Raw genomic sequence first — 18669 nt, forward strand, 5'->3', positions numbered from 1 at the left:
GACAGCCCCAGTTGTTACATTACCTAGGACCAAAAGTAAAGTACGGCGAAAAGCCGGCATCTAAAATGGCGTAGAAAACTATCCAAAGAACAAGCTATGGGATAGTTTCATCTAGTTGGTAGGTTTATTGACGAACGGTTTTTTACTCTCCAACTTAAAATGATTATTTAGGTTGCTGCACCGTCTATCTCTTTATGATCTTTAATCCTTTTTTGTGGGCATGGTCTTATCTCGTATGGGCAAGCACAGCGTCGTCTATGCGCATGGTACGAAAATATAATGAATGGGCATGGGTGTAGATCGGCTTAAATAAAGATATGTAAACCTACCCGTTGGTAGCGGGACTGGCACATGCAGCGAGCGTAGTAATAAATCGAACTGCTAAGACATTTTCGTGGTGCCTTTTTATTGAGCATTTGAATGGAAATAATTTATAATTTAGTGTCAGATAAACTTGTAAATAATAAGCTCGAAATGAGGTGTAATATGACTATGAATGTTATAAATAATCTCATGCACTTCGATAATATATATAGTCTTGCCATATTTACCCTTTTTTCTTGTTGAAAAATATTAAATTCATTTCGAGGTTCAGCTTTTGTTGGTTTGAACCTCTTTGAAAAGTGGAATTTTGAGTATAAATTATTATTTCGCGAATTAATGGAAAGCATTTTTCGCGCGTTTTGATATGCTTCCGTAAATCGGAATATCCACCAGTATTTCCCCCCTCCAATTCGGGGGACAGTTGTATAACACAGTGTAAAATAAAATTAGATGGTTCGTTTAACATAGCTAAAGAAATTCAGCATTATTGTTAACGGTTTCGATGAAAGAAAGTTCAAAAAGCTTTTCAATTTATTTGGTGTAATTCTTGACGATTGAATTTCTTTAAGAATTAAAACTTCCTACCACCCCTAAAACCCGCAATGCTTTTTTGTCTGAAAACGCTTGCAATACTATGCGTTATGTTCTGCTCCCACATGAAAGCGATAGACAACGGAAACGGAAAAGTTGTAATAAAAAACGAAGGTTTTCGAAAACTGGCTTTAAGGTGGAATTCTGAAAACGGAAATCTATTCAGCTTTAACAGAGCGCTGTTTAGCTTGTTCCAGGCTCCGAGATAGTCGAGTGCGCGTGAGAACGCGCGAACACGAAACGAACGGGAGGAAACTACCGCCCCGTTTCCTAGATCACGATTTTCGCGTGCCTTTCACTAACGCGTCATCCCCACTATCTGAGAGCCTGGAACAGGCTAAGCTCTGTTAGGTGTGGACTGGCGAGAAATCGCTGACATCATCATCAGCTTTCTGTTTAAAACAAAGCAAGAACGTAACACCTGTAATTATACGTCCGAGGATAGCCTGGCATAAAAAACGCACCTGATATGCGTTTTCGGTCACGGCCTTGTTGTGGACGGTCGCGAACGATGCGAAACGGTAGTGTGAAATCCAAAGCGTTTGATACGATTTTTACGTAAACTGAGTTTTTCTGGAAAACGTATTAGTGTTAACATGGCTTAAAATCTTCTCCAGTTTAATGTTAAATCCTAACAACTAGAGTTCGTTAACTTTTTATTTTTCCCTTCCCTTCCAAGATTTACCGGGACCTGTTATCGTGTACTGTAACGATATTTTTGCGTATTAAACGTCGGTATTTTCTCTTATCAATCCACGGTGTTTATTATTGTTAATGACTATTCATGAATGAATTGAGTAAGGCACATTAATGCTACTCTTTCGTCAATACTGTCACAAACAATAAACTATATTAAAGAAGGTCGGTAAGAAAAAACGTTTAACCAAATGCTGTTTTTCTATGTGCCTTTCAAATTTACATATCTTAAAATTTGTTTATACACATATGTACAAAAGAGCCTCAGCGTGATAAATAGTTAAAAGTAAATATATAAATATATAATTTTTTTAAAAATGTTTCGTAAAACTGGAAGATTCCTGAACAAGTTTGTTTGATCTACCCCATAAACGTGCCCGTCGAAACGTTAAATGATTCTGTATACCCATTGGGAACATACAGTATAGGTCCTTTGTTCTGTTAGTTCAAAAAAGATGCTTTTGAAACTTATGTATACAAATCTTTTACTGGAGATACATGTACTCAGTGTAGCCAGCGTTCAATAACAGAACATGAGGGCACTGGGGCAAATCAGTGAAATCACATCCTTGTCATACGGTTTTGCAAGGTGATTGTGTTTGTGGGTGAGGTTCATGTACAAACTGTTAACACATTGTGGAGACGTTTCGTGATTTGAAGTGGACGTGTAATTTCTATTAGGGTGGAGTCAGGAGACCATCTTGCCAAGTTTTCTATCTAGTACCCAGGCGTCTCTTGCAACGTGGAATTCCAAGAAATAAATAACGGCTGCCAGCAGCTGTCTTTCCCATAATGCCTTACGCTTCACTTTCATCAAGTCTCCTGCACGTGACTGCAGTCTTTGTCGACTTTTACACGACAATACTGCGGTGTTCCATCGAATGATGGGCTTGAATCTCTTATGGGGGCTTATGACAACATTCTTGTGGAATTGGGAGTCTCTGATACGTTGAATGGCCTTTTATTTTAAAAGCTCATATGCGGTCACCGTCATGATTGTTACGGTTCGTCGATCAGATGGCCGTCTTTCAAGGCCACTATTTTGTCACAGTGTTCAATGGACCTGACTCGATGCGAGATCATAATCACAGTTGAATTCTTTAGTTTATCTCTGATTGTTTCTTGAATGATGTGCTCCGTTTTGGGGTCCACATGAGCTGTAGGCTCATCTAAAATGACGATTTTACTCCCCCGTAGCATAACTCGAGCGAGGCAAAGTAACTGCTTTTCTCCTACACTGAGATTCATTCCACTATTAGTTAGTGTGTAAGATAGCTTGCCTTGCAAAGTCTCTACTAACTGCTTCAGCTGCACAGCTTCTAACGCTGCCCATAAAACAGCATCACTGTGCTTTCCCAGTGGATCGAGGTTCTTCCGGATAGTCCCACTGAAAACAACAGGATCTTGTCTTAGCACAGAAATGCACCTTCGAGACTGTTGAACGTTCAAATCATTCAGCTTCACTCCATCTATTGTGATTGTTCCTTCAGCCTCGGGCATGCGCATGAGCGCAGCTATGATACTTGATTTGCCGGATCCTGTCCTTCCTACGATTCCAGTCTTTGATTGTCCATCAATGCTCAAGTTTAAGTTGTCTAATACTTTTGCACCCTCAGGATAGTACCTCAGGGATACGCCCGTGAACGTTATTTGGCCATTTGTTGGCCACTGCCCGGTTATTGTGGATGCTGTCTTGTAACCTGGTTCAGGGTTAATCTTGAAAATGGCCATCACTCGTTCTACAGAAGTCATTAAGCTCTCCACTTCTGCGGACTGTTGAACGCTCACCTGGGTAAAATGAACGGTTTCAAAGACGTAGACAAAAGCAATTCCCACCAGAGCTGAAAATGGAACAGCAAATCTAGTTACATTAAGAATTAATCTGTAGTTATAATGGACGCAAGAATCTTATGGTGAAAAAAAAGTTTACTCAAATGTATTCAACGGGTCTAAAGGTGAAACCCGGCTACAAGAAACGGATTACGAGAAGTACTTTGACTTTTACCTTTTCGTTGGCTCTCTACGCTATCATTTGTTCCCTACAAAAGCTTGCGCAACCCTTTTCACTCTGAACTTTTCAACTAATTCGTATGTTCCCACACGTTTTTTCGCTCTTGAAGCAGAGCACAGCTATTTGCTTCGAGATCTGATTGGTTCATTCAGTCTTTCGTAACTGGACTGAATTATAGTGTGCTTTATAATACACTCGAGTGAAACCGCTTTGTTAAGGGCTCTGATTAGAAGACCACTTTACCTGCATTATCCTGGGAATTGAAGGCAGCAAATAAAGCCACAATCCCAATTAAGAAAGCAGAGATGAAATCCAGTCTTATTCCCAGCCATCGAGTCCCAGCTAGCACCATGTAATATGACCGGTTGTGGTTGTCTTGATATCTGCGGAGACACAACAGAGTAACTGCTTGTCAGGAGATCAGGCATTCTCTACTCTAAAGTTTACTCCGCGCGTCCGTAATCATGCGCAATAGAGAGGAGCTCTGGGATCAAAAATTGTTTTACTCTTCAATGTGAAGAAAACTGATTTATAACGTTTGTTATGTTTTCCTAATGTCGCGGTAGTTCTCAGTCAGAAGAAGTCTCGTATCGGGCATATTTGCCATCGATTTCCCAATTGAAAGTCAGAGCTTGAGCTTTGGGGTGACTGTTCGACATTTTTTTCAGATTTGACAGGAGCGTTTCCAGCCTTAATTTTGCTACTTTTTGTTCAGTTCAGAATGAGTGACCCTCTTAACCCCGGTATCTGGACCTGAGTATCAAGAAATACCTTGACAACACCTTGTATGAAGGGTTATTCCCACCATCCTACTGTTCTGTATTTCTTGCTTAATGCTCAGAAGCTAGAAAGACAGTAGGTTTAATTCCAACACACCTGTATAGGAGCTCAGCAAACTCCTGCTGCCTCTTACGGGTTCTAATAGTATCCAATCCATCGAGTGTTTCAGCAATTTGTGACAGCACAGGGCTACGGCAGACAGACTCAAGTCTCTTTAGCTCCCTAGACGTTTTCAAGAAGTACCGAGCAATGTAGACGTACAGAATGATAATCGGCACCACAACTGCTGCAAGCCAGGCATTTGCCGCTAATGGAAGAAGCGCTGCGGTCAACACAAACATCACCAACTGGATTGCAAAGAGAAACGTCTTCGGCAGAACTTCGTCCAGGCAGCCAATATCCTTTGAAAACCGATTGAGAATCCTGCCAACTGGATTTGAATCGAAGAATAGAACTGGTGCTTTCAGGATAGCCGTCGCCATGTTGTTGTGAACGTTTTCTGAAGATCTGAGCACCGCTTGAAAGAAAACGAAGGCGCGGCAGGTTGTAAAAAGAACAGCCGCTGCGACACAGCTCGCGTAGATTCCGATATTTTTTCTGTCCTTTTGCTCTTCGTGAGGCAACGTTGTTAGGAAGGAAAGACATAAATCGGGTAAAACCATTATCCCTATAAAAATAGATATAAATATAACGTTAATTCATATTTTATGACTGGCTCCGCGAGCGGCTAAAAGGGTGCGCTAATAGTGCTGATTCGCTATCGGAGCAAGGGGACTGAGATGGGCCCGCAACTGAGAAAACGGTTCTTAGCCCGAAAAGTTGTGTTCCATGTCCCATTTACTTCCCAACCATATTTTCCTAAAGCTTGCAAATGATAAAGAACCTTTTTTCAAGCTTCAGGAAAATATGGTTGGGAATTAAATGGGACATGGAATACAACTTTTCGGGCTAAGAATTGTTTCCTGTGTTGCCTTTTGTTCCCCTGTGTTACCCTTTGTTCCCCTGTGTTACTCTGTGTTACCCTGTGTTACCCTTTGTTACCCTATGTTACCCTTTGTTACCCTATGTTACCCTGTGTAACCGTTTGTTCCCCTGTGTTCCCCTTTGTTACCCTGTGCTCCCCTGTGTTACCCTTTGTTCCCCTGTGTTACTTTGTGTTACCCTGTGTTACTCTTTGTTACCCTGTGTTCCCCTGTGTTACCATTTGTTACTCTGTGTTACCCTGTGTTACCCTTTGTTCCCCTGTGTTCCCCTATTTTACTCTGTGTTCCCCTTTGTTCCCCTGTGTTACCCTGTGTAAGTCCTTTATCGACCAAACTTTTGTTCGGTCAAGATAGCTGGGTTTTGGCCTTGTGGGCCTTGACGTCGTCACCATCTGTGCAAACGCAAGAAAAGAACTTCACCAATATACAACTGCACGAACCCAGGCTATTGTAAGACAGCCATCCAGCTTGAAAACTGTTGTCCCGCCTTTCCTCCCGGCCCAACTGACTGCCCTGGGTCTCCGAGGATATGGGACAACTAACCTATGGCATCTGATTTTAATGGTCTTACCAAAGGCTTTTCACAGAGACTTTAAAGTTACGAATCTAACTCTTATACATGAGAACTAATAAGCTTTGTTTGACCAATGTATAGACGTCCTCTTACCTTGGGAAAGGATAAAAATGATGATCAATGCAACTAAAGCAACAGGATTTAATCCTGCCCTTAAATAGTCCCAGTACAGCTTGAAGGACACAGTGCCAGTCACACGATCTTCCTCTGGAGTGGCCATACTTCTACTAGATTTGTCCAAAATGTTCTCTGACCTGTCCCACTGAGAAGCCATGGATTGTCTTTCAAGCAATAGTGTGTTCCTGGCTTCATTGCCTATTCTGTTACAACGAGGCTCTAAAAAGTCTTTTACTGCTTCGTCTTCGTGAAGTTCCGCAAACTTCCCCTTAGCGATAACTGAGCCGTCGCGCAAGATTATTACTCGATCTGCCGATTTGATAGAGTACTCCTTGTGTGAAACCATTAGTCGGAGTTTGTCTGACAGCATCCCCAGGATGCAATGTTTGAAGATGAAATCACCGACATTTGCATCAATTGCAGCCAGCGGATTGTCCAAAAGATAGATATCGCAATCAGCATACACTGCGCGTGCCAAACTGACACGAGCTTGCTGACCACCACTTAGGGTGTTTCCGCGTTCACCGATGACAACTTGATCTCTGTCAGGAAACCTTTGAATGTCCTCTTCTAACGCACAAGCGTGGATTGTTTGAAAGTACTTTTCAGACTGGAATGGCCGACCAAAGAGAATGTTTTCTCTCAATGTCCCCGAAAATACCCATGGTATTTGTGGTACGTATGCAATGCTGCCAGATACCTCGATATTTCCTGCAGTAGTCGGCATTTCACAAGCAATTAAAGATAACAAAGTCGACTTCCCACTTCCCACCGGACCGGTAATGACGGTCAAGGTCTTATCTCTTGCTTCAAAAGTGACTGATCTCAGAGGAGTTTTGTTATCATCAATGATTTTACATGTCACATTGCTTAATTTGATTCCTGCTTTTGTATCTGGCCCACATGCCTTCTTTAATTCTGTTTGACTTAACCCCAGACTTGAAAGAGGATTGTTTCCGTTATGGTCATCTTGAATTTTTACAAACTTGGTTATGATGCAAGATTTTTTAGTGTACTCGTCGAAGTATGTCAAGCCATCAGAAACGTCCACAACCACTTTGCCAATACGTTTGTTCGCGAACAACAAATCCTTCCCATTTTTACTTGAGTGCTTTCCGTCAGTCAAACAATGCATTTCTGGTAGCACCAAAAACTCTTGTATTCTACCAAATGAAACGTACGCCTCGTAAATAAAATGCAGCCCTTCTGCTATAGATCTTAAGGCACTGTTTCGGAGCACATTTATTATTGACAGAAGTGTAAACACTTTGAACGGTGTCAAGTTGGAACCAGTAAATACGAGTGTCAAAAGAGAGATGAACGCTGCGACAACGCCAGAAGTGTACATCATAGAAATACCACAAGATACAAGGACACTCTTCTGGCGAATTATCTTCATTTCCTCCCTGAAAATAAATAGGAAAATTATCGTTTTTTCACTTATCTCCTAGATGCTCGTAATCAGGTATTTTTACAGAGGTCGCAGTGGATGAATCATCCTAATATTGACCCAGAAAAGGCAAGCCAGCCATTTTTAAACGATATTCAGAGGAGATCGCGAATTCTGATCCGGGAGCCGTACCAATAATACTCAGGGTCTTGGAATAACTGCCATTGCCCGGCAAAAGGCTAGACCTTCTTTTTTTGTTGTTGCTCAGCCTTGTTAGTTTTTCACTAAATTTCATTGGTAAGCTATTTTATTATCAGTTTTTTATGGAGGGTATAAAGCATAGTGAGATTTAATCTACGGTATGACTTCTTATACCACTTACTTTCGAGTCTCCCGGATTTGTTCCAGAAAGAACCATTCCAACGCATGAGTCTTCACTTCACGTATTCCAGCCACTATCTCAGCCATAAGGTTTATTCGCCTATCTGAAACAGCAGCGGTCTTTAGTCGGAGCTTTCCAGCAAGGTATGTAAGGAAGCCACCAAATGGCACCAGAAGAAGCAAGAACACGAGACTCATTAACGCCTGCCAACCTATGAAGTGCCACATCAACGGAACAGCAACAGTGACATCGAAGATGGCGACGAGGAGCCGAAAGAACTGCCTTGCAGCTTGCTCCATTCTTTGAAGATCATTGGACACGAGATCAATCACGTGACCCTTAGTAAATCCGTTCAGTGTTTGTTGACCAAGGAGCAGAATCTAGAGATTGAGAACGAGGATACAATCAAGCCTATGTTTGTCAGTCCAATTTATCTACTGTAAGCTACTTCAGTATTTCGATAGAGAATGTCAGATCCTCTTACACATGAATAATCGTTTACTGAGACTCTCAATTCTTCCGATCTGTAAGCCTTTGCAATTTTCAATTTTTTCGTATATAATACATACATTATCCAGAGGAACGTGGAAAGTCCCACCTTGCTACAATAGCTCACCTGTATCGTTGTACATTTTTAGAGACCGTATATAAGTCACCTCGCAAGTCAAATTGTGCGTATTCGCATCCTCTCATTCCCAGCATTCCGCTTCAAATAGGTGTTTCTTTTTACAAACACATATAAAAAGGCAGCAAAGAAAGGAGCGAACAAAGAGTTAAGGACTAGAAAACCTCTCTGATCCTCTCTAGTCATGTTTTTTCCTCTGCCGTTTTATTCTTCTATTTACACTTATTTGGGTGTGGTCGTTGTTGAGGTACCTTTTTTAAATACGAATACTGCTAATGTAGGGGCCTTAGGGTAAGGGGTGCAGTTAAGGACTTCGGTTATTGTACACTCAACAGGTGTCCGTTTGATACATTAACGAAAAAGAATGAATGCCAGTCTTAATAAGGACGGTGTATGATGGTTTATCCTAGTAGCTTTAAACAAATCAGCATTCCCCCAAAATCAAACCGGAAGTCGAAAACGTGACGAGGCACTTAAGGAATGTCTACGCAGGAAGCTGAATGACCTGAGTACACTATTGGTACAGTGTATTTAAAAACATTCACTACCCAAATAAAGTTCGATGCGTAATCAAGATGTAATTCACGGTAGCTTCTAAGATGAAAATGCGTCTCAAACCTTTGTTTGTTTCTCAAACGAGGACTAGTCAGTCCGAGACAACGAAGAATGATGATTGGATACTCTGGGACACAACTGACCCTACAAGAGACTGTGACGTTGTTATTAACGTCGTAAAGGAGGGAAATCTGACCTCGCATGCACTTTGGTGAAGCTAATCACCTGGATTACCCTGTCCCTGGGAGGTCTAAGTGATACTTACTCTCAAATTACATATTGAACGTTCATTCAGAACGCTTATCCAGAGTTCAGCTGTACCGTGAGAATGATTTCTAAATCCCAACTTATCTCTAATAATTATTTGGTTCCCATCGTTGTTCAAACCGCAAAATGACATAAATCTTACTTAACTTAGACGAAATCCGGAAAGCGTGCTCTATTACATGAAGAAAAACTCACCTTTTTGAATATAAGACCTTTGAGCGAGGCCTTCATTCGCATCCCAATTACATAAAGTTTGAAACTGCTGTGATGCACGGCGACACTTTTCATCACTACAACCAACAGCATTAGCAAGGCGCAGCAAGCAAGCAGGCCTTGCTCTGGGGTGCTAGACACGAGTGTGGAAATAAAAACTCCCAAGAAAAAAGGCTGAAGAAATCGCCCCACCGAGTCCAGAAACCCAGCAAAACCAATTATACAGAGTTCTTTGCGTGACAACACTTTCATGGCTGTTTTCCATAACCGTGGGTCTTTGTCGTTTTTAAGATCTTTCGTCCATTGTGATTGCAGTTGTTCTGTCAATAGACAAGTTTTGTCTTCGTCGTGCAGCGGCCAAAAGTCTGACTGTTCCAGAGGGCGCTTGTTCCCCGTTTTGAATAAATCGTTCGTCCACCAAAACAAAAGAAACGAAATCCAGTTGGCTTTGCTCTGGGGGTGTTGAGGAACCTCATTATTGCTGGCTTCTCTGTCCATTAGTCTTAAAATGAAAGCAAAATTAGTTGTGAGTAAACAAAGCAAAACTGCATATTCATTTGAAAAGGATTTGTTTAGTTTATATGCAACAGGTAAAGTTTATCCCATAGGGCTAGGGTGTGCTTTGATGACTTCAGACAGAATCTATAATTTTTCGCTAGCACGTTGAGACATTTCGTTTGACATGAACGATGATTGCTTTCTTAGACAACAGAATGACGGCATTTAAAGAACAAACTCGATAACGGGTATGGTACAACTGAAAAAAAAAAAAAACAACCGATTTACCTTTTTCCCAGTTTGAGGCCAAAAAACACTTGATCCGTCATTATCAATAAATACAAAGCGAACAAGAGAAGAAACGTATATCAACTTATTGTAGTTGAAGGATCGACTTAACATCTGAAAATGACATCTAATACTTTCACTGCCATATAAACAAAATAAACGAAGTTGACCTCAGCGATTCATTTACCAAAGGTGCGAATTGTCAAGTGCAGATGTAAATAGAGGTCGGGCGAAATTTGTGTAAATTGTTTGCGGATGTGACGTGCATGTGAGTATCCTGCTAACAGAGTTTGTTGGCGCACGTCTGGGCAACGACAAGTGGAAAGATACGTTTATTTGATAAATATAGAAAAAAAAAACTTTTGATCCTAAGATGATCAGCACATTTTATCCTCGCCGAACATAATCTAATGTAAACCAAACACTCTAGCGTCAGTTTCGTAAACAATAGTACTATAAAGGAGTGGGTATGATGGAGAAAAAGGATGACTTTTCCGATTTTGTTGGAGGAAAATCGAAAATAAGAGAGGTTGATTTCAGTCTTATACATAAAGAGAATTAAAGACCGGAGCGAAATATCTGTTTGAGACAAACTTTTTCGACCTTCAACTGAATAACGTCTATAGAAGATAAACGACTAGTTAGGGACACCTTCTCTTTATAACGCAAACTGTTCAGTACATAAAAAGAGCCACAGTAGAAGGTTTCCGCATGAGATTTATCAACGTTATTATAGTGTTGATTAGTGATTGTTCTGGTTGGCCTTGATTTTTTTTAAGTCAGCTCATGATTTTGCCGGCTGGTCTGGATTTCGAAGGTCTGGATTGCCCGTACTGTATTCAAAACTTTAGTGAAAGGAAAGTTTTGCGTTTGTTGGTGTACGCCTTGCCCACGCGATAAAACCGCGCTCTTATTGATCCTTATTCGCCCCCCAGGCAAGTTGTCGATCCCATGCCTGAGATGGCATCATAAGTACAAGTCAAGAAAGAAGACACTCGAGGACTTGTAAAACTTATTCAAAGTAGACAGACTGCAAATTATATTAGTTGCTAAAAAATATATATCTACGTGTCGCAACTGTTATATAAGACTAAAAATTAAATTATTGTGCGATCACGTTTTGATGTGCTATACGTGGTGATGACCGAAAGGAATAATGTCAATAAAGAAAGACAAATAGAGGAACAAGCCAATACTAATCACAAACAATAAGGATGCCTTAAATTTCGCACAGATGACGCACGAGTTTTTCTTGACACTGACGGGTGACATGTAGGGTTTACAGAAGGCGTTAACTTAGATCATAGTTGATCAATTCTTGTTTTTTCCTTCAAGTATCACTTTTTTTTCGAGTACACCAGATCATTGCCTGCGTCGCAGACGCTCTAAACCTTCGGACTATACAAATGGTTTAGACGAATACGTGGGCCGCGGCTGCAATGCAGGCTAACTAGATCACAATAATAATAATAATAATAATAATAATAATAATAATAATAATAATAATAATAATAATAATAATAATAATAATAGTAATAAAAACTATGGTTAATGTGATTGTCAAAATGTTTTCAGATCCAATGGTTACCTTAATTAAAATAATCCGTGATGGAATTGAAAGAACAGGTAAACCAGTTCAGAGGTATGACGATTCCCTAGGTTGATGACGAACAAGAAGCTCTTTATCGGTGGTGTTCATCAGTAGGCTTGTCTCGGGTGCATTAACTTTCTATTTACCTTTTCGGAAAACCAGTATTATCAGTTTTAACCTCGAAGAACACCGAACGTTTTGTCAGGGTTTACAGAAATGTAAATTCAGTTTAATGACGGCTGCTAGGCTTTGATAAATTGTCGGCAAGGATAATTTTTGGCATCATTCGTCATTACGAGCATAACTTTCATCTATTTTCCAAAAAAACACTGCTATGATAATTTGGGACCTGGATCCAACAGGACTTTCCACAGGAGTCATTCTTTGAGTTTTTAGAGGAACCCATCCTGGCTCCTGATTTTTATAGCTGTCAGACATGAGTTTTTGTTCCAGTGGCTCACCTTTCTACATTCATTTATCACTGCCAATTTCGAGAAAATACTTTGAAAGACAGTGAAAGCCACGGAACATGCACTCGTAAATATGCAGACGTTTCTTGAATGTAAATAAGGTAAATGTGTTTGCCATTTACATTTTTGTTGCATATAGTTATATTGAGGTGTTTTCTACCAAATTTTAAGTAACAAGGAAAAGCATTATTTATGTATTTTGTTTTTGCTAAAATAACTAGAATAATCACTGGCCTATTTTTTGAAATATAGGAGCACTGCTAATAACATATGCTACTTTTGCGAACAAAATATCAAAGCCTATTAAAATTTTCTAATTAAAAAGATCAATTAATCAGTTTTCCCATTTTGAAGGCTTGGTCCTCGTTTTGGCATGTTTCTTGTTTTTCTGGCATCATCTATGCTTTTAGCAGGAAGTGATGTAAAAGGAAGCCTCTGTATCAACAAGGAAATAACCGATTATTCTGGCGACATGTGCGGCCAACTCCATCCTGGAAACAGGTGTTTTAAATAGGTGTTTTAAATCTACTTCCTTCAATCAAACTTCTTAAGAATCCATTTATAATAAATTCATGAGATATCATTCTATGGGTAGGGTATGATAGAATAGTTTGCCCATTGATTACATGAAAATTAATGACCCTCTTTACTTTTTTAATCCTTCATAACCGCACATTATTTCGGTTTCGATGCTTTGACAAAGTGACGTCTTCAATTCGTCGCACGTTTTTTTAAAACACGTTTTTAAAGTAAAGGGTAAAATATACCCAAGGCACAGGCTAGCTACCAAGCACTGAACAGTAAGAATGGTGACATTTCCTTTTTAAAGTAATTTCCATGATTTTCGCCCGTTGCCTCGCTTATTTGACCGTGGTCATACTCTCTCTTCAATTGCCAGCCCCTTTGGAAAGGCCGATATTTCAGTTGAGTGTATTGTGTCATGAAATCTAGCGATTGGTGGTCAAACTCTCCTTCAAATCCAGGCCCTTCTTCAGGATGGCCGATATCTCTTTTGTGTGTTTTTTGACTTTGTAATGACATTCAGTGATAGAAAAAATTATCTTTAAGTTAAAATATTTTGACAATTGGTATTTTGAGTAATTCCTACAACAAAGAAAAACCTTTTGCTCCCTTCCTTTTGTAATGTTGTTTTAGCCATGTAACTTTGCAACCAAATCTCAACATTGCACGGGGAGAAGTGCATGGGTGAGAAGTAAGTATAAGAGAAGTGCATGGGTGTTTCAAGAATTTTTGAAAAAGATTATCAAATATAATTAATTCCTAAAGACAAATGCCACCCTCAATCAGTTAGTCACAGTCAGCGCCAAGTCCTTATAAGACTGTCCATCGAAATATTTCATATAACTAATCCATTCTCTTTTCTTTTCCCTCTAATGGATCCAAACGGTAAGCTGTCGCAACTGAAATTTTTTAAAAATCATCAGCCTGTTCTGCCATCCATCAAAAGTTATCTGAACCTCACCTGGCGGACAGGTGAAACGGTAAAGTGCATGAATGAACGGATTAAGGAACATCACATCGACCATTTCCTACTGACGCAATTAAGTCTGAGACTAGGCTCGTTTACCATTCGCTGTTCGGAAAAATTAGCCAGGACTCATCAGGAACAATGTCCGGACTTGGGAGAGCGGCGGAAATCGTGCCTACTTTGGTTTAGTAAAGCGAAGAGACTGCGAACGACCTCGGGCGTATGTGAATAAGGCTAACTTTGGTTCGAGGTTAAATAAATTGAGGAGGGCCTCACTGGAACCCCCGCAGGGTAAAAGAAGCTATTCATATAAGACAACCGCCCTGACAACATCAGTCGGTGGAGTTCAGAAGCCTGGGTGCTTACGTACGTGAGACGTCGAGATAGCAGCTGATCAGTATACCACAACGGACCTCTGAGGGATTTAAAAACTGGTAAAAGCTCACACATTCATCAAACATGAGTGAGTAAGGGACGGACCATCAGAAAACTTATGGGGGGGAGGGGGCGAAGTACAAAAAAAATATTCCCGCAAGGGAAAATCAAATGAAAAAAAAATTCATGCACGCCAATTAATCCTATAAAATATTCATGCTATGGCCTTAAAAAATTCATACGAGGAATTTGATAACGACAAAAAATTCCTGCGGCTCGAAAATTCCCCACCCCCCCCCAACTTTTCTAATGGTCCGTCCCTCTAGTCATGACCAGTCACAAGCAACCATTGTGCTTCTATAGTCCCGCCAGTAAATCAACACCAACGCCTGATGACGACCAGTTGTACGCGACTAAACTGGTCGCGACAACTACACGAACCTTTCATCATTATAACACTTCCATTCCAAGCATAAAAATGGCAAGTGATCAGCTTCACATTAATTGCATTTATAACGAAGTGTGAGCTGGGAATAAGGAAAAACAAAACACTGACAGCCTACTTATAGCTGAGACTGTATTGAGCCTTGCTGTCAGTTCTTTAAGCGGATTCTCTTAACGTTTTTCTATATTGACGCCACAACACGACCAAAAAAATCCCAAATAATACCCATAAAGGTATTAGGCAGTTTTTGTATCGGTGAATTAGTGCTATGAAGTACCTCTGTTCAGTAACTGCTGCAATATATTAAGTAATAAATGTTTATCGCCTTATCTTATTTACAAATAACCTATTTCAAATAACAGGATCATTGACTTGATCTTATATTCTTTTTGGCCAGTCGGTGCAGGAACCCGCTTTAGTCTGCTTAGAGCTTGCGGCCTTGTAAGAAAACGCGACTAGATAATGTTTACTTACTTTCCTGAGGGATCGTCTCTCGTCCATAGCGATTTTATCCTTATGCAACACTGATTAATAAAGTCCATACTTTACTCCTTTTCCTTGACAACTAGCCTGTTAATCATTACGCTAAAAGATGCATCGTTTCACAATTATCAGTGTTAAAGGTAAAAAACCCTCTGGCAAATTGCCTCGTGCCTTTTGAAGTCAACAGACTGAAACACGTTTAAGTCTGGAATCTAAATAAAGAAGCCATTCCTTAATTTTTTATTTATTAAGAGGGTGGTGGAATGTCCGGTGAGCCATCCGATATTCGATAGATCGCTCAGTTACAAAGGTCTTAAACCCGGGGAGATATTTCTCGAAAGTCCCAATAATTTTTCGGGACCGGATGATTAACCGTCGCTTTTCGTTTTTTCCCTGGGCCGCGGATGACGGTTACGTCATTGTTAACCATGACCTTAACTGGTATCAATCATACTTTTGATAAAAACATTACGTTACATTGCTCTGCTCGTGTCTCCCTTCGTGTACAGAAAAGAAGAAAACACGAGGAAAGGAAAGTGAAAAACGCCAAGGCTCTAGTCTTTTGAAGACTTTCAGATGTGGATTGTAAATCCTGTAATATTCCGTGCGTTCAGTTTTGAAGTACCTAACAATAAGGAAGGGTATATTCTGAAAGATTTCGAGGGCCACTCTGGCTGAGTGGTCACTTTTTATTGTTGTTTTTCAAGTTGTTCAATTTACATGGACACAGTCAAAGAGACTTCCAGAAGTCAAGATAAGTCAACAATCAGTTCAACCAAGAGAATGGTCGATGAATTATCATAAAAAGAGAGGTATGAGCTGCAGGAGGACGCTGTTGCCTGTAATTAACCTCTAATTACTCAGTTAGCCATGGATGGATGACGATAAAGATATAAGATGATAATAAACTGGTAGTCAATGCAATATTGCCCTAGGGTAGATACGTGCTTATGTTTTAGGCTTGGCAGTTTATTAGCATTCTTTATGACTACTTGTCAGCACTTAAAGACTTATTTTCACCGCAGTTTTCGTTGATCGCCCACTTAAAGGCAATATCGGAAATACAGCAACGAAAGCAGAAACAAACATAGAATGTTACGATAAGTAAATATGAAGCGTCTAGCAATCAAAGAAAAACTCTTACAAGAATATGATATAATCGGTATGTGGGAGTGAAAAAGTCATTTTAACTCTGTAGAACGTCTGTAGAGAAGAATTTTCATAGAAATGAATTGCATGTTCTTCACAAGATACTGATATATACGATCATGAGAAAGCGATTGAGTCGGCCGTGGTAAAAACTGACATTGTCAGGCCAAAAAAGAAAAAATGGCAACAGCCTGAACCGTAATTTCTTGTAATGATGCTCTTTACTTTGATATCACAGGAAGTTCGTTTAATTTCCACTTTATCTGCGGAACTGAGAAGTTTAAAAAGTGCTAGACTGTTCAAAATAAAAACGACCAGGCATCATTTTCTTGTACGGCTGCTTCCTGTGCTGCAAGCTGCTTCAGTGCTTAGTGGTTCTCTTTTAAATTTAAGCGAGAATTAGCAATTAAAGCTTTTCCTGTTTCTTACTGTTTATGACTGAGCCGACTTAACTGATCACTAATACTTCGAACGTGTGAATGCAATGCCTGTGCCTGCCCTTACAAACTTCTATAACCACGGAATTTAACATTGCACCATTTGTTTAATTTGTAAACAAGACAATACCTGGAGACAATACGAAATTTTTCAACCATCAGTTAACGCTGGACCAGCCGAGTTACGCGTAAAAAACTAACTGGACAGTAGTGATAACGTCCTGTTGCACGATTTGCTTCAGTATAGCTTATTTTGCTTCCGTCTTAAATATTTCGTTTCCTGGGGATTATTCTGACATACACTGTATAGCAGTTTGTCTTTATCTAACAATAAATTGAATTGAAAAAATATACCACTAATTGTACGAAACTATTCAGCTGTACTTCTTCAAGAAGAAAAAATTTCTAGATTCTTCGAAATGAAGGCTCAAATTTTTAATTGAAACGTTAATCCTTCTTAAAGAATGAAAGAGAAATAATGTTACAGTTACCTATTCAATGTGAAGCCTTCCATGTTGAACTTGTATGCGATGGATCAGTCAGTTGTCCTTCGATTTAGTGCAATTTAAATTGTTTGAGACCTATTTGGTAACTTTTGTTGCTAATTGAATAACCACCAGCACAACGCACCGTCACTGAGTCTTTTGTTTTCACTGCATAATTGATCATTTGGAGGAACAAAAAGAGATGAATAACTTCATAAAGTGCCTGTCACGAGGATTGATTTCTCATCGTCCATCCAGCCTATACGCACGCCATTTAAGAGAACTTTTTTCGCACGTGTGTCCGAAATCCCTGATAAGTGATTGATTCTAAATGGGGCATAACAAACGTCTGTTTTCCTGTGGTTCTCCTTATATTTTTTTCCGGTATCCTTCAAAACCGTGCAAAACTTGGAGTTTTCGTTATGTTACGGAACTTGAGCACCCTTAAGAATGAAAAAGATTTAAAAAAAGAAGCTAATTAAGGACATTTGTGGGAAGACCTTGGTTTGAAAAACCACGAAAGCACTACTCGGTTACGTTTTGCGGCACATGCCTTTAAAACATAACTTAGAATATAACGTTGGACGTAACAGCAGAAAAAGACAAACAAACACGCAAACAATGTGATAGTGATGCTATATTCAAGCAAAGACGTTTCGTGATATTTTTCTGATTACCACACTACAGGTGCAATACACTCATACACAAGGGGTCATCCCTTGATCTAAGGTGATCAACAAGTATTTTCTCCTTTCATTAACATGGTTTTATCAAGTAGACAGGTCAAGAGAATGACGATTTCCATCATCAATGCAATATTGCGTGTCTCGAAAAGCTAACAAGACCTAAGACATTTAAAATATGTTTTACCGATCACGAAATGTTAGCTTTGAAGACAAAACAACAATATTACTCTTTAAACAAACGTATCTACAATGACTCAGTCGCTTAGCAGACGCTCTGGACATTCTGTTGAAAAAGGTCGTTTAGGGTGTTAAACGGTAATGGGAAACGAAAACAATCCAACATTTTTTGGCCAATTATGTATTTTTAGTTTAGCTGTCATCAAGAGCCGACAAACTTTTTTTAACATTCTTTTTCGAGAATCTGTCCACAAACGTCATCCAACAGACGGTTTCGCACTTCCCGCTGCTAGTCCGGTATTGATACAGGGTTACAATACTAAACCAGAAAAGTTAACATTAAACAAACTTGCGTACTCAGAGGTAATACTCGTGTATTAAAAATTTAATTTTCTGACCTTGAAACTGCGATTATGTAATTATGGGGCCGTATGCCCTCCTCTTTAGCCGAAGGGCTTTTGCCGTTTGCCGGTTTATTACCATTGAGTCGATAAGCTGCCTAAATTTGATAAATTGGCTTATCTTCTCTTCATACAGTTCTTTGAAAAAAGCGGTAATGCAATAATACAATCATGTATAAAATTCCAT

The 18669-nt window shown here is 39.7% G+C and overlaps 1 protein-coding gene across 2 annotated transcripts; it reads right to left on the reverse strand.

Annotated features, from left to right (window-relative positions):
* Positions 1 to 176: 176 nt before the first annotated feature.
* LOC140941320 (ATP-binding cassette subfamily C member 4-like) lies at positions 177 to 15328 on the reverse strand. Of its 2 annotated transcripts, none has more exons than XM_073390301.1 (7): positions 15139 to 15328; positions 9491 to 10010; positions 7849 to 8228; positions 6053 to 7482; positions 4499 to 5069; positions 3866 to 4005; positions 177 to 3452 (listed from the first exon to the last, which is right to left on the reverse strand). In XM_073390301.1, the coding sequence occupies exons 1-7, from the start codon at positions 15204 to 15206 to the stop codon at positions 2611 to 2613; spliced, it is 3951 nt and encodes a 1316-aa protein (XP_073246402.1). In that variant the 5' UTR covers positions 15207 to 15328; the 3' UTR covers positions 177 to 2610. The 2 variants fall into 2 exon arrangements, with proteins under 2 accessions (XP_073246402.1, XP_073246403.1); XM_073390302.1 differs by lacking the exon at positions 15139 to 15328 and adding an exon at positions 10295 to 10370.
* Between the last annotated feature and the right edge of the window lie 3341 nt (positions 15329 to 18669).

Source organism: Porites lutea, chromosome 6 (genome assembly GCF_958299795.1).
Source record: "Porites lutea chromosome 6, jaPorLute2.1, whole genome shotgun sequence".
In the NCBI taxonomy this organism is placed as follows: Eukaryota; Metazoa; Cnidaria; class Anthozoa; order Scleractinia; family Poritidae; genus Porites; species Porites lutea.

Coding starts and splice junctions, on each gene's coding strand:
- LOC140941320 (XM_073390301.1), bottom strand. CDS start 15,206: ATGGACTTTATTAATCAGTGTTGCATAAGGATAAAATCGCTATGGACG. Junction 8,229..9,490: donor AAGGTCTTATATTCAAAAAG/GTGAGTTTTTCT, acceptor CTCAATCTCTAG/ATTCTGCTCCTTGGTCAACA. Junction 5,070..6,052: donor CATTTTTATCCTTTCCCAAG/GTAAGAGGACGT, acceptor CTATTTTTATAG/GGATAATGGTTTTACCCGAT.